Raw genomic sequence first — 15859 nt, forward strand, 5'->3', positions numbered from 1 at the left:
GTTAGTCGCAGTAGACACGGCGAGCAGCAACGATCTTTCTTCCAATCCGATCCGAAGTGATCCGTTTCGAACCAATCGGAACCGAACCAAGACCAAGAGCGCGCGCACGGAATACGAATAATCGATCTCACGGGTGGCCGGTCGTACGGATAACGAAAAAGCGCAGAAACCTACAGGGTACAAGATCGGAGCGTAGCAAAACCCATATTCCAAAGTGTCATAAAGTGTGTGCGGTTAGTTCCCGCTTCCCCAATAAGGTGTGATAAGTGCGTGATAATTTTCGAGCCAGGCCAGCCGAGCGGTCCAGTGAGCCACCGTTTTGGCCCGAAAATGTGCTAATCAGATCTCAGTTTTGGTTCACGGCATCGCAGCCACCGCACAACTGGCGCCAATTTGTATACAAATTTCATGCCTTAATTGAAACTCACATTATAGCCAAGTGCGAAAAGTTAACGACTAGGCAACCACCGCCAGCACTCAGCGATCCGACTCCCATTCCAGCGAATTCAACCAGAGAAAGTTTCTCGGCGGAGCCAGCAAGGAGATCGTACGGAAGGTGCGACAACTGCAATTCTGGAGTTCTTCAATCAACTGTCAACGGCCGAAATGGACCCAGGTAGGTGGAGACAGCCCTCGAAACTATCCCTGGCCATCCAGAATCCCCGATATATCACCTAGACTGAGGGGTCCACGAGTGCGAGGTGCCGACGGCATGCAAGGTCTGAAATTGTTTCAGTTTAAAGGCCTTTGTTGTCGTTAAGAGGAATGCATTTTTAAATTAAATAAACTCCCAGCAACCTAAATCAACTATAGAGAAAACTAAAGTTGAATAACTCAACTTTAAAACAGTCTTTAAAAAAGTCTGAAGCAAAGAATCTGCAGACATCAGCTCTGAAAAATCGTATATTTAATAAATATTACCGACCTGTTTTTTTCCTATAGCCATAATTTAAAAGATTTTTTTTCTGTGCACTCAAATCCCCAAGTTCAAGTGTTTTGCTAACAAAGAGCTCTCGCCCAATCCTCAAAGCCAAGCCAAGTCCTGATGGATCGATGCCCAGACTGTGTGGCAATCGATCGATGGCCCGACTTATTTTCTTTATATTTTGTTGTTGGAGTTTCTTTTGGCCAGGCCAAGAGGAAAGAAGCAGGTGTTTGCTCATGATTTTCGTTTCAAAAGGCTGCCGTCGCTTTGCGCTTGATCGACAGCCTCGCGGTAGCCGCGGCACTTGTTTGCCCTGATGCTTCTGGCTTTCGATGATGTCGCCGACATCCGTAACCCGAACCCGAACCCGAACCCGAATCCAAACTCCAAGCCAGCAGCAATCTCTTGGCGGGGTCCGGGACCCATGCCTCCTAATTTAACTAATGACCGTTGTAATGTTTGTGCCTTTGTCGTGCGGTCTTCACTCTTGGCTCCAAGTGTGCGTGTCTCTGTTTGTCCATGTGCTTTGGGCCAAAAACAAAAATGCCGTGGCAGCCACGTCTTCCTATGGCCGAAAAACTAATGTGCAAAGATTTGCTTGCCAGTGTCTGTTGACCAACATCAGCGCAATTGAATAATTTGGCATGCGTCGATTTACTTTTACAAATTTCCAACTGGTTGGATCATCTTTGAAATAATGGGACAACGGACGAGGAGATCGGTCCCAACCGTTGGGTGACATAATTTCTCGAAATATTATAGTGGTTTCTAGTCTGGCATTTAGGTATGGTTTTTAGATTTTTGTTAAGTGGCTTAGCCATAATAAAATCGTTTTTTTTTTCAGTTATTTGTTGGTAATTAAAGACTTTCTTTTTAAAATTTGTAAGCCTTACATTTTAATAGAATCATACCAATATTCTAGATAACTTTGATACAAGATTCTTTAGAATAAAGCACATCACTCAAACTGAGCCGGAAAGACGGAAGATATCGGCCAGGAGGTCCGCACTTTGGTCCATTAATGACTGCTTTCGATGTTTTGACATTCTGTTTGTTCGCCGGCATTGTTTGTCCGGGCCGCAGACGTCGTGAAAGATATAGGCTCAGACGGCGAGGTGCAGGCCCAGGCCAGACCCCAGAGCCCGCTGGACCGGAGAGGCACAAATGCGTGGCCATCTACTTCGGTAGCCGAACATGCAAAGCCCAGGAACGCCAGCCAGTGCAAGTGCAAGATGGTAAAATCACAGAGGAAGAGGAAGGAGGGCCAGTAAAACAAAAGTCGGCGTCACAAAATGCTGGCAAACACTTGAGACACGCGGAGAAGTTCGTCGCGTCAATGTGTACACGCCTTAATGGAAGAGTCTATATATGTATATGGTGCTACATGAACGTGTCCAGGAGCTGGAACTGGGAGATGGAGAGAGGCTGAAAAGCCCGACCAGCAGCTTCCTCCGCTGATACCCTCGATTGCGGCTCGGTCTTGGGATAACGCTCCACTGCACCGGCTTGATTGTGTGGCGTCGTTTCCCCCGAGTTCTTTAATTAAATCGCTACCCCGCCAGCTGGTGCGGAACTTTCATTAAGCGCATTTTGGCAAAATAATATTGTCGGTAATACGGGGTTTCTTAAGCGAGATTTCTCGGGAATTGAAACCAAGTTGAAGTACTTTTAAAGCTATAACTACTTTTATAACCAACATTAGGGAAAAATAATAATAACGACATAAGATCCCTCTTAGGGCGTATATCTCCATGAATCAGGAACTTTTGGTCCCCCTTTCCTCTTAATTATCTCCCTGCGGATATCTCCTCCGACCTCTGACATCTGACAAGTGTGCTTCATGTATACAAGTATACTTGAGGATAAAACTCAGCTCATTACCATAAATTTAATGCGTTTCTAATCGTTAGAGGGGGCACGTGTTTGAGCTAGTTCATTCCCTGGATAATGAATGGCAAGCACATCAATAAGCCGACGGCCGACATCTGGTCTTAACCCCTAGCCCAACCCCTAACCCCTTGATGGCCTGTGTCGAGTCCCACGGGAGCGATGGCGACCCGACCCGCAACCGGAACTGCGACATAGGACATCCAGCTCCATTTCCTAGTTTCAGATTCTAGATTCAGAGACGTAGCTTTGTCTATTTAGCTAGTCTCTATCTATTTGTAGCTATTATAATAGGCTAAGGAAGTATTCCTTCCAATATGGGGACATATTAGTCCTAAATTAGGACTCCTAATATAGTTGTATACAAAATTCTGTGACTTTGGTAATACTTTAAAATTTGATTATTTATTTATAAATTATAAACTTGCATTGTGGTACATAAACTCTTGCTATATCTAGATTAGTATTCTCCAAGATCAGCTTCTTTCTAGCTGTCAGCCCTGCCCAGGACTTGAGAGCTGGGAGCTGGGGAACGGAACACATGGTTGGATTTATATGCATGTCGGTGCTGTCAGCGGCGGGCGTTGCACATTTCTCGACTGCTGCTGGGAGTTGTTGTCGGTTCTAGTACATTGCCAATGATTGGTCGGATGCGTTGGATCTCTCCCTCTCCCGGGGACAGATCGGAACTCTGGCCATCGACAGGGACCACATTTTGGCTACGCGGTCTCGCATTGTCTGCGCATTCCTGGTACGCGTAATTGAAGTCACTGCGGCGGCATATCTTCTTTGAGGCACACATCCCTTTTCGGGTTTGGATTCCCCAGATGGGAGCTAAGGCCGTCATATTTCCTAGACTCCAACTACTGCCCCTGGCTCCCATCCTTGGCCACAGCTAGTGCGTCTTTGGTGCATCTTTGTGGTGGCTGCCGTGATTTATGAACTCATTAATTTCTGTTGACAGACAATGCTGTTGACGCCGCAGGAATCTATTTAGCTTTATGTACTTTTGATTCCCACTTGCTAGGCAGGCGCCCGGCGAGGGCGCCTATTCTGATGGGATTCATTTACCATTCGAGGCTTCTGGGGATCTTGATCGGGTATCGGCAAACTGGGTATTTTTAAAGAGCGACCAAGCTGAAATATAAGTAAAAAAGGATCTCCATTTCCTGGAACCTTTGCTGGAATTTATCAGCAAACCTTGAGCAAAACATTCCCCATCCTATTTAGAATTCGAAATCGATCGATCCAACGATCGATCTTGTGTAAACAAATATCACTCCCACTCCCAACGACAACGACGACTCTTTTCCGTTGATAACACTCCGGTTGAACTCTGCAGATTAACAAGGAAAATGGCATGGCCATCGGGTCACCGGGAATCTTCGAAGAGGAGGAAAGATCTCGCGGAACGGCGACTCTGTGAAATTTACTGATAAATAAATGCGATTGTGCGGCAAATTGTGCAACGCTCCGAATGCAAAATTGTCGACAAGCTCTCCTCTCGTAGTTACTTATAGTATTGTATAAAATAAAGAAAGGGAAGAAAACATCGAGATGAAAACTGTATTTAAAAGGGGACTATTTATAAGTCGGCGGCCAACTAAATAGTCACATTGTCAGCACAGTGCAGTATAGTGCAAGGGGGCGGACCACACCGCGTATACGCAATGCGCTGCCTGCTGAGCCTCAGCTCAAGTCAACTGAGTTGTTAAATTAATTTTTTCTGCATGCCACCGAATGCATATATAAATTTCATAAAATGCCAAGAACAAGGGAAAAAAAAATTTAAAATAAAACGACGGAGCGACGGCGCTCTGTCAATCAACCTGCTACGGCTGGCTCTGCGGTCTTCGGTCTTCCGTAGGAGAAGAAGCCGCCACTTGCCAAGACCCCAAGATTTATGGGAACAAGCCACGCAGCAGTTGAAAATGCACTCGCACATATTGTATAGTTATGAAAAAAGGAAATCCAATTTGCCATGCACTTTTATACCCTCTCGAAAGTAAGGACATAGTAGTTCTCTACTCTGGCTAAAGAAAAATGTAAATAAAATTATATTTTAACTATGTATCTTATATATTTGTAGAAAGTCTTTAAATGTAAAAGAACCTTCTTTAAATACTTCTGAAACCTTTTTCCCTTGAATTTTATATGGGTCTATTGGAATATCTCTTAACAAATGTTTACTTAGTCTTGCAATGTATTAGCAAATTATAATGGATGTACTTCCATATTATTATCACTATCTATTAATACTATTATTTGACATACATTTGTTAATTCCAGGAAATTACCTAAAATTTTATTTTTATTTTACTGCCTAGAACGTTATTTATTTGTATTTGAAGTATTCAATAAATCACACTTTATTTAATAGTTCTTTCAAAGAGTATTTAATTTTCGAATTCATTTGTCGACCTTAGCATGATGTCTTTTTTGGGCGAATCCCCCCATCCTCCCCTGATCCGGATGATCCAATCAAACACCAAAACCACAGTCACATGAAATATTGCCCTCAATATCAAAAACATCATTTCATGCCAAATTTATATTCAATTTGGGACCCGAACGAACTAAAAATACAAATCCAAATTGGCAGCCATTTTGATAATTTCTGGTTTATTTGTGTTTTTTCTTTTGTATTTTATTCGGTTGCAGTTAATGCTGTGAATATTCAGACAATTACTCAGAGTTTTCTGCGATTTAATACAATTTAGTGGACCATTTTCGTAGGACGCTTCGCTTAGTGTGAAAACGTGTTAATTGACGGCCTCCGCGCGGCTCGCTTATTAATTAAAATTAAATTCGAATTGGCCTTTTTCTTGTTTTCTACAAATAACCAGCGTCTCTAAAGGCGTGATAAGTATTATTGTCATCGTTCGGAGCTCGCTGAAATTTCACCTATGCGTTTCAAATCAAATGCCATATAAATCATACAATGTATTTTTATGATCGCGTTAAGCGGATGTCTTATCAATTCGAGATGTTTGAATTTGTTAAATTCAATTAGGCGGCAAATAAGTTCATTGCCTCTCGACATTTGACATCGAAGATGTTCCTCTCGGCATTATCCGTTTGTTTTTTTTTTAAATAATCACAGAGTCAATCGAAGTATTTTATTTATTGCAATTATTAGTTGCAACTTATCAACCAGACAGACAAGTAGGAAGAGGACTGTCGCCACTTATATAGCATAATGTATGAATGTTTTGCGAGCTGATAAGATTGAAATACATTTACTTGAGTGACAAAACGTCAATAAATATGCACATGAGGCTTACAGTAAAAACTTTTGGCAACGATTTATACTCATCAGATTTGAATGTCAGATTTGCATATCCAGTATATCATAGGGTTAAAGAAAATAATGACTATGTACAAAAAGGGCAGAAAGAGGTATCTTTGACATATCCTTGACATCAACAGTCGAGTTTATTAAGCTGCAGCTTTAATTTTTCAAGTCGAAAGGAGTTATTTGAATAAATAGGTAAATTTATTAAAAAATGCATTTTTCCTTAAATGTAAAATATTTGGTTTTAATCACCAGAATCTTCACTGTGCCTCACACATTCTCACACGTTGACATGTTGTTTTTCCTGGTGCTCTCCGCTCCGTCCATTTTGTTTAGCGAAAAATATTATTTTTAATTAGTTCTACTTAGTTAACCTTCGTTAATTGCTCCTGTAATTGGATTTACCCGCATCAGTGGGTTCGTGAATATACTTTAACGATATTTTAATAATTTATAACAGCTAAAAATCAAAAACAAACTCAAGCTGCATATGCGCGATTTTAATTGCCGTCGGCAAAGCTTTTGAAAAAGTGTTGAAAAATTTCCATGGAAGAGGAACCAGGAGGAAGAAACTCCGACAAGCATGCGCACATTAAAGCCGACATTTCTTTCTGGATTGCATTTGTAATTTGCGCGGAACAGTGGTCGCCATTGTATTCGGCAATTTCCCAGAATTTATGAATTATAATTTTGCCATATAGACAATTTTAATTGAGCTTTTTATGGGGCGTATGGTGCAGGGAAAATAATATTAGCAGAGATCTAAATGATAAGTTTCGTCGTTAATTTAATTTTATAAACATTAATACAACTGAGTATTTTAGTTTTTAATTTAATTTAATCAAATTATTATACTTAGTTCCAGGCACAGCTTGTATATTTATTTGGATTATTTTAGAACTTCTTTTTATAATTTTTTTTTCTCCTGGCTTCCCGATCTCGAGCCAAGCGTGTCCTGCCCGTAAAGGTGTATGGTTTCAATGCAAACACAGCCATTTGTAAGCCATTTGTACCGACAACACAGATATACAACCGTCTGCTACTGAATTCTAATCCGAATCAACTTCCAATTTCCGCCACCGGGAGTCCTAAAAGGACCCTGACTCTAGGAGGGACACAGAGAGACACGAAAATCTATGGGCAAATATTGACTGAAAAGGCAGGGCAGCAGCCAGAGTTTTAGAGTTTCAGACTTTATGATTTGTTAAGCTGTTTGCTCGACCTCTTCACGAATCCATAGCTGTTTGCATTTCATTAACAGAAGCTGCTGCTGCTCTCGGCTCGGATCGGTTCGGGATCCGGGCCCTGATCTGTCCAGCATCCCGGTGTGTTTGCCTTGATTAAGGCTGTCTAGTCTGACTAGCGGAAAGTCGATAAGTCAGAAGTGATCCTTTCCGGCAAAGTGGTCCAGTAGCAGTAGGGCCAGGCAAATCGCTTTTTGTGCGTAACTCGAAATTAAATAAACAGAATTTTGTCTCTTAGCGCGTCTGCACCTTCCTACTCTTCTGCCCCGGAGACTGCTGCCTGGCGGGCAAACAAACAACAAAACAAACTGAGAACGCGACGGCGACCTGGCTTGCACCTACCCGAACTGCTCCTCTGATCGTGACCGACACCAGAGGAGTACCTAAGCCCACCCCCAGACTCGTCTCAACGACGGTGGCATGTTTGCACCTTTAATAAGACCAACAATCAGTGCCGACGCATCTCATCGCACAAGTAGTCGGGCCAATGTTGCACTTGTGAACCCTCGAAAAAGGGGCTTGAGGCTAGATCAAATTGAACAGCACACACTGGAAGAAAATATGTTGAATAAAAATGTAAAACAAACTTTGGTAGTGGTATATCTTACAGTCCGATATATAGTCGGGTTTATAGGTGTTGTCGCATGGTGATGTGGATCTAGACTTTCGAACCCAGCTAAATGTCTGTGCTCTTGACTCATCTCACTTCCGTCGGTTTAAAGGGGGAATCGATGCGCCGCTCTAATAGGAAATACGTGACTAATTTGCATGTGTTCGCGGGCAGTATTTTATTCTGGCCGGATGTCGATTGGCTGCCATAAATCACAAGTGGAAGAACTTACTCAGAACAAAGACGACTGCAAGTCGGAGAGCACTCTCCAATCAGACAGCAAGTCGAACCAGATAGTGTATTCAATTAATTTCCCAATTTTTCGGTCAGGCGAAGGTTCGAACTTTATCGGGACAGCATAACTCACACATATCATAATTAAACCCGCAAGTGCTCAACTTTGGCCGCCATTAATCTTTGGTAATTGCCCAAAATTGATGTCATGCGTATTTGAAAAGCCATTAAAGCGGCCTGACTATCGCCGATAGATCCAAAATGAAGAAGAAAAACCCCACCAGAAAGACGAGGCCACAGCATCCAGGCATTGCGACAACTAGAAAATATTTGTTGAGACAAATTTATGGACGTTTAGCACAAAAGTCAAGCACTGGTAGATAATGTTCTAGAAGGGAAACCAACAAATTGCAGCCATCATTGGGAAAATACTTTGAATTTTTTACACTCTGAGCACAGGGTATTGAAGTAAGAAAAAAGAACAAAAAAGAAAGCTGTTCGGCAGGCCGAAGTTGATATACCCTAGCAGTTTGCAATTGGATCATTGATGATCCATTTTTGTCAAATGAAAGGGAATACAAAAGGGAGATTAGAAAAGATATATATGTATACATGGTATATAATTATTTGGCGTACACATATTATACTTCCAGACTGGAAATATTTTAATTCTTTATTTGTATTTTTATATGATAATTTTTTGGACAAATCAAAACTTTAAATATATCATAACTAACCCGAAATAGCATAAAATTTAATTCGAAAAACTTTGCTTTGCTAGTTTTTTCTAGGTTAACAATTCTGTAATCCAAATTTTTCATTTTAAGAAATTAAAATTTTCGTCGATTTTTGATCATTTTAACGATGTAACCCCTTATAAATTTTTGAAAAAATTAAAAAAAAAAAATTTCTGTCCGATATGGCTAGAAAGATTTGCCTGTTGATGCTGATCATGAATATATATGGTTTATAGGGTCGGAAATGACTCCTTCACGGCGTTTCAAGCTTCTGACTAAAATTACAATGCTCTGCAAGGGTATAAAAAAACACTTGTTGTCACGACTAAAGGATATTCTGCCATATCAAAATAAAATGTTTTACCCGAAATTATAGCTCCATTCATGGGAAATAAAATATGCATTATGCTAACAAGAAAGAAAGAATTTGTAAGAACTTCTGGGAAGGGCATCCTATATAGTAACCTCCTCACTCGAGATAGCGCATTTGTCGTCTCCATGATCTTTGACTTTACTTCTGGCTTTCCTTCCTGGCGCTGAATATTTTCGAAGAGCCTCCTGTCCCTCTCTCTGTTTGTAACTCAATTCGTAAATAATTAACGATCACGAGATTACAAATGTCAAACAGAATGTCAAGCGCCCTGCCGAGGGGAGCCTTGGCTCCTTTCTCTCCCTGTCCCCTACACGGCGATACGACTGTTCAAAGACTGAGCAGACAAAAAACCACCGACTTGGCCCCCGAATGGATGTGGATGTGGATGTCAAATCTTCCCCGACCATCGTACTCACTGCGTGTGGGTCTGCGGCGAGTGCCAGCCGATTTGTTGTGACTTATGTCAAGACGTTGCGTTTCAGATTTGAGGATACTATGTGCCTGGGAGCCGCTCAGATTTATGGACCAAGCGGAATGAACTCGGGTTTTATTCGAGGTGCAAACTATCGTATACCAAATCCCATCTAAAACCTATTGCCAGAGCGGTTTGTTATATGGAAGGAGTTATAAATACTAGGAGGATTCGGACGGTAATTTTTTTGGGCATTAGGTAATTGAGGTGTTTAGGCAGAAGGAGCGGGGGCTGGATCTGCTGCCGGAGGTGCGGCCGGAGGTGCTACCGGAGGTGCGGCCGGAGGTGCTGCCACAGGTTCTGCGGGAGCTGCTCCCGGAGCTCCTGGAACTGGACTTGAAGCGCTAACAGGACTTGCTGAAGATGGACTTTGACCGCCAGGAGTAACTGCTGGAGCTGGAATTGGAGCAGCTGCAGGTTTAGCAGAAGCAGTTGTGTCCGTAGAGCCTGTAGATCCTGGAGCTGCTCCACCCGCTGGAACAGGTTGAACCACTACCGTACAGTTGCTACAGACCACTGCAAGGAACAGATTCTGAAACATTAACGAACACAGGAGTTTGGCCTCAACTTACAAATTTTTTTCGTGTCTTCATCGCTATCGCTGTCGTAGAGCAAGTCATCAAAGTAGGAGAACCAATCGGAAATATCTCGCTTCTGGAAAGTGTAGTGTAGGTGTAGATTATTAAAAGTAAAATATAATCCATTCAGCACTTACACTAACAGCAGTTTCCTGCAGATTCCTAGCTTGTATGCCCAGAAAACTGAGCACAAGGCAGCAGCAGCTCAGGGCAACGAATATATCCCTTCTGGGCGACATTCCAACTCGGACTGACTAGACTGTCTGTGAAGCAGGCTTATATAGAACTCTAAGCTCAATATATATACCTAGTATACTGTAAAATTCAGGGTTATTGGGTAATTTTTAAGATAAGTTAAGGGGTAAACAGGAACCTTTTTGAGGCGTTTGGACATTTTGGCAGCTGTAGTATTTAGACTTAAAGGGTTATTGTTTGTGATCTGGGATCGGTATAAGATAATTTATTAGAAGAATTGTAACAATTCCCAGATACGCCGAAATTCAACTCTATTATTTATTAGTAGCCCAGCAGAGTTTCCCTTTGATTTCCCCACAGTATCCCCCTGTCGAACACCTCTCAACTATTACAATCACCTTTAATGCGGGGAGATACCCATGCTGATTCCCTCTATTTCGCACAGTTTTTTTTAGTATTTATGCAGCTGCACGTTCGCTCTGTCTGGGGGCTTTGGAACGACCCCGAGTGCTGCTCATATAGATCGAACTGCAATTGACAAGTGCGCAAATCCATAACCATAAACTAAGTACACGAAACTCGAGACTGGCTGGGCATCATTAGCCGGATCAGCTGAAGGCGGCGAGTCGGTGGCAACAAGTGGGATTTGTAATCCGATATCCCCCGCCGGCCGAACGAGCTTGTAAGTCGCGAAGTGCCCTTCTGAATGGGAAGCCATCGAAACGAGGTCGATATACTCCACTCCCACTCCATCTAGCTCCTTTGTCCGGTTCCTTCCTGATTTCTTGGGTAACCCGGGAGCTCCTCTATTTTATGGCGCTGCACTCTCTGGAGTACGTGTTGCCCTCGAAGTTGCCGTTGTGAAACACGACGATTCGAAATTAGAAGACGGCGCAGATGTGCAGCATTTCCCCCAACTGCCCATAATTGTAATGGACTGGACTGCCACTTCCAGACGTCTTAGTCCGGCGGCAGGTGCCTCCAGATAAAGCCCCTTTACATTCACCACCTAATAATACCCAGCCATAATGGTAGGTTCTGTAAGTTTTCCTTTGTTTGCTGGGCTTTGTTGGTCAAGAAAAATGGTAATTTTAAAGCCACAAAGCATTGATCTGTTCTTTTTTCTTCATTTACCATTTATCCGGCTAAGGAGGTTGGTGGTTTAGTAAAAATGTAATATTTAAAAGCAAATACAAATTAATAATGCTAAATTCTCTATATAATTAGATCATGCCATTAGGGTCCGTTAGTATTGGGACAGGGATTATATATATTTTTTTTGAGTTTACTGTGATTTCGATAAGGTAATTAATCATTATTATAAGTGACTTAAAAAAACTCCTGTATTACTCCTCGAACTACTCTCGTCGAAATTTCTCTGCCAAATCCATTTTGTTCACAATGGTTACTACTGAGAAAGCAAACTTGGCCATCTAAAAAAATCGGATACATAAATGTAGTAGTTAAATCGAACAATTGCCTTACCTTTATGTTGGTGTTCAAGCAAATGGGGAATATGCCGCCGGCCGTGAACAGGATCGACTGCTGGGCATTTTGTATAAAGTACAGCATCGTGGTTTTATATCGTCGTTCTGTCCCAAGCCACTGGGAGTGGAATAATGTGTTGGTCAGGGAGTCGCAGTCGCTGCTCAGCTGCTCGCAGACATAGCAAAAGGGAAAGGTCTGGGATAAGATGGCTATAGTGTAGGCTCCCGATACAAATCGCTCAATGGCGGTGTTATAGAACTGCATGGACAACGCCGCCAAGCCCAGGAGGAGTCCCACGGATAGCAGCTGAATGAACATTGTGGCCGAAATCATGGGTCGCAGGGCATTTCCGTACCTACAGGGGGATGGGTTTTTTTATATTATTTAAATTAATTTTTAGTAGTAATAATAATATAATAATTATTTATGGAGTGTTCTTGAGAGGCTAAAATATCCTTACTCAACAATCAGCTTGTGATCCTTCACACACTCCACCAACTCTTTCAAGTGCTGATCCTCTCCCTTATCCACATCCGATCTGAGCTCCTTGATTCTCTGAGTCAGTAGTCCCATGTGGGTCCTCAAGACGACCACGTAAATGATCGGATATACGTCCAGGATAAGGTTTGCCATTATTACGCCCCCCACGGTGACAGCCTCAATCGTAATGGCCACATAGAAGTGGTCGTTGGCGTTAACCAGAGGATTGTACACGCAAAACGGGGACTTCCGTATGACCAGTGCTCCGATTACCGCAAGGGATAGGTACCCGAAATAAATTCCGTGGTAGATGATAACCACGCGGTTGCACAGGGCCGCCGCCCGATGCACCTGGTTCTTTTCCTCTATCTTGATGCAGCGCCTGTCCATGGCATCCATCATTTTCTGGGCCTTGACGAATCTGGCCCGCATAAAGAACACGATAATGCCCTTCATAATGCAGGTATTGGTGTTGACCGGAACTTGAACGTACGTAAAGAGGTCCGTGGTGGTAAAGTCCTTGAACTCCTTTATCCCGGTCATTACCAGTCCATTGGGAACAAAAATGAAGACGAAAAAGAAAACTGCGAGGGTCCAAAGGTAATACAGCCACCAGTTTTTGGTGGTTCTTGGCGGCGGCCTCCATCCCATTTGGGCAATGCATCTGTTGAAGTAGATGAGAGAATCTCGAGAGCCAAGGAGAGCTTCCAGGCTCGGCTTTTGGATGTATTTAAAGATCATGTTTGATCCTTCAAGTTTGCTCTTAATTCGGCGACTGAGGGCACTTCCTGACCTCGCCACATTTATACACAATTTCTAATGGCCCAATTCTGTCTTAAATATTTATAAAACAAGGTAATAGTCAATTAGTCAAGGGTCTTAAATGCAGGGTGGATATATTTCTGGGGGCGTGGTTGTTAGGGAAAATGTCTTGTTTTGAACTTAGTTCTAGGTCATTCCTTTCTCGAACAGGTTGTTGTCACATTGTCGCTTTCTCAGGGCTTCTTTAATTGATGTATTTATGGTTTTTGGCGAACAGAAACCTGCATATACTTTCTTCGATATTTCGTAATCAAAGGTTTACAACTTACCCATATCCACCTATCTTTAGGTGTGCCTTCCTTCCAGCGCCTGGGGGGAAATCTTTGCGTCATCGCTCAAAGTGCATTTCCGCACGTTCCGGGCATTCAAATTGTGCTTTCCTCCCAGTCCCAGTAATCTCTCAGCGGAGGCACCCACATCCGCAGTTCTGAGAAGCAAATGGTAGCGATTTTCAGCCGAACGAACCACAATCCGCTGCCGCTGCCCCCTCTATACTCTGCCCATTTGCCACCGAAACTAATTAGACGCAAATGTGCTTTTGTTCGGTTCTCATTCCCATTGTGTCCATCCAGTGGGCACCGCTCTTTGTTTTTTGCTACCCTGCACTTGGTTTGGGGAGTGTCTAATATAGATGAATTGCAATTTTAATGTTCAATATATATATACTTTACAGAATCTATTTTTAGAGATAGTTGTAGATTAATTCTCCTTATATTGAAAATGTTCTAGAGTTAGAGCCTAATACTATCAGATATCCTATATTATCCTAATACTATATTCCCCATTCTCCTAAAATTATTCAAACTTCTGATACCCATTGTTCAAAACGTATTTCTTCCTGAGAACTCTGGCTAATGCGAAACCCCCCTCTTGTTTCTTGCAGAGTCGCAGTGTCCGCAGTACGGCGAGGTGAACCAGCTGGGCGGCGTGTTCGTCAACGGTCGCCCGCTGCCGAACGCCACGCGGATGCGAATCGTGGAGCTGGCCCGTCTGGGCATCCGGCCCTGCGACATCTCCCGCCAGCTGAGGGTGAGCCACGGGTGCGTGTCCAAGATCCTGGCCAGGTACCACGAAACGGGCTCGATACTGCCGGGGGCCATTGGTGGATCCAAGCCGCGTGTCACCACACCCAAGGTGGTCAACTACATCAGGGAGCTGAAGCAGCGAGATCCTGGCATTTTCGCCTGGGAAATCCGGGATCGGCTGCTCAGCGAGGGAATCTGCGACAAGACGAATGTGCCCAGTGTCAGCTCCATATCCAGGATTCTGAGGAACAAGCTGGGCAGCTTGGGCCACCAGCACACACCGGGCGCAGTGATGGGCAGCGGAAGCAGCAGTGGCGGCGGCAGTGTCTCCAGCAACGGGGGTCAGAACAACGGCAACAACAACAACGGCGGCGGGAGCGCGAACAACAACCTTAACCTGGGAAATGCCGGAGGAGGAGCCCATCATCCGCATCATCATCACCATCATCACCAGACGGCGGCAGCGGCGGCGGCGGCGAGTGCCCACCATGTCCACGCCCACGCACACGCCCACCTGTACAACTCCATCTACCAGCCGTACAGTGCGGCGGCGGCCTACAGCATGAAGGCCGTGTCCTGCGGCAGTCCTTCGCCTCCGCAGGGAACGGGCGGCCAAGCCTCTGGACCCCATCCCCACCAGTTGCGAAGCGTGGCCGCCGCGGCTGCAGCCGCCCACTGGCCTTCCTCACACTCGGTGAGCGATATCCTAGCACACCACCAGGCGGTGGCCTTGCGGGCCAGCTGCCAGGTGGGCGTCGGCGTGGGCGTGGGGGGAATGGGCGGCATGGGCAGCACAGTGTCCCCGCTGCCGATGACCCCGTCCCCGGTCACGGGAACGGCCGGCAGCCAGCCCCTGCTCGACTGTGAGGGCGGAGCTGGCCAGCAGTCGCCGTACAACTACTACATGTACTTCCAGAACGGCGGAATGCACCATCACCATCACCACGGCGGCATGATGGCCGCCGGAGCCACTGGTTTATGAGTGATCAGTGGGTAGTCAGTGGGTTGGTTGTGGGTTGTTCAGTCCTAATATATGTCTATGCTAAGCTCTAGTTAGAAAAGGGTTATATCCTTGGCACTCACTTAACATTTTTGAAATACAAATTGAGTATTTAGAACCACGAACTACCCTTATTTATGGAAGCTTTTCTTTGCAATTATTTCCCCAAGTAAATCTCACTTCTAAGAGATTAGGTTGGGTGTGACACAGAATGTAAATATACCTGAAAGGTAAATAATGCATTACTCCCCTTCTCTGAACCAGTCATAAGTGGTTAATAAAGATACTTAAAATGTAAATAAAAAAATTAATTTTATCCGAAGTTTTCTTTCGAAAGCTACAAGTGGATGCTAAGGACAAAACCCTTTGTGGACGAGGCCAGGACTCAAGCCTGGCCCTGACCCTAATTATATACGAATTTCATGTAATCCTGGAGATTTATATTTGTCTTTTTGTTCGGTTTGTTTATCAGTTATCAGTTCGGAGTTGTCCAG

At 43.8% G+C, this 15859-nt stretch overlaps 3 protein-coding genes and 1 long non-coding RNA gene across 5 annotated transcripts; 1 reads left to right on the forward strand and 3 right to left on the reverse strand.

Moving 5' to 3' along the window:
* The first annotated feature begins 21 nt into the window (after positions 1 to 21).
* On the forward strand, positions 22 to 15839 carry Poxm (Pox meso). Its single transcript, XM_017181471.3, has 2 exons — positions 22 to 616; positions 14224 to 15839. The coding sequence occupies exons 1-2, from the start codon at positions 607 to 609 to the stop codon at positions 15345 to 15347; spliced, it is 1134 nt and encodes a 377-aa protein (XP_017036960.1). The 5' UTR covers positions 22 to 606; the 3' UTR covers positions 15348 to 15839.
* On the reverse strand, positions 6975 to 8690 carry LOC138928836 (uncharacterized). The gene is made up of 3 exons (XR_011445240.1): positions 8194 to 8690; positions 7960 to 8092; positions 6975 to 7900 (listed from the first exon to the last, which is right to left on the reverse strand). It is a non-coding gene; the product is annotated as an uncharacterized lncRNA (long non-coding RNA).
* LOC108085028 (uncharacterized) lies at positions 9789 to 10629 on the reverse strand. Its single transcript, XM_017181473.3, has 3 exons — positions 10493 to 10629; positions 10350 to 10431; positions 9789 to 10293 (listed from the first exon to the last, which is right to left on the reverse strand). Exons 1-3 carry the CDS (start codon positions 10592 to 10594, stop codon positions 9989 to 9991), a joined length of 489 nt encoding a protein of 162 aa, XP_017036962.1. The 5' UTR covers positions 10595 to 10629; the 3' UTR covers positions 9789 to 9988.
* Or85a (Odorant receptor 85a) lies at positions 11869 to 13792 on the reverse strand. Of its 2 annotated transcripts, none has more exons than XM_017181470.2 (4): positions 13610 to 13792; positions 12499 to 13348; positions 12036 to 12393; positions 11869 to 11983 (listed from the first exon to the last, which is right to left on the reverse strand). In XM_017181470.2, exons 2-4 carry the CDS (start codon positions 13257 to 13259, stop codon positions 11909 to 11911), a joined length of 1194 nt encoding a protein of 397 aa, XP_017036959.1. In that variant the 5' UTR covers positions 13260 to 13348; positions 13610 to 13792; the 3' UTR covers positions 11869 to 11908. The 2 variants fall into 2 exon arrangements, with proteins under 2 accessions (XP_017036959.1, XP_070143013.1); XM_070286912.1 differs by having other exon boundaries at positions 12499 to 13352.
* Positions 15840 to 15859: the final 20 nt, after the last annotated feature.

This window comes from Drosophila kikkawai, chromosome 3R, assembly GCF_030179895.1.
Source record: "Drosophila kikkawai strain 14028-0561.14 chromosome 3R, DkikHiC1v2, whole genome shotgun sequence".
Taxonomy (NCBI): Eukaryota; Metazoa; Arthropoda; class Insecta; order Diptera; family Drosophilidae; genus Drosophila; species Drosophila kikkawai.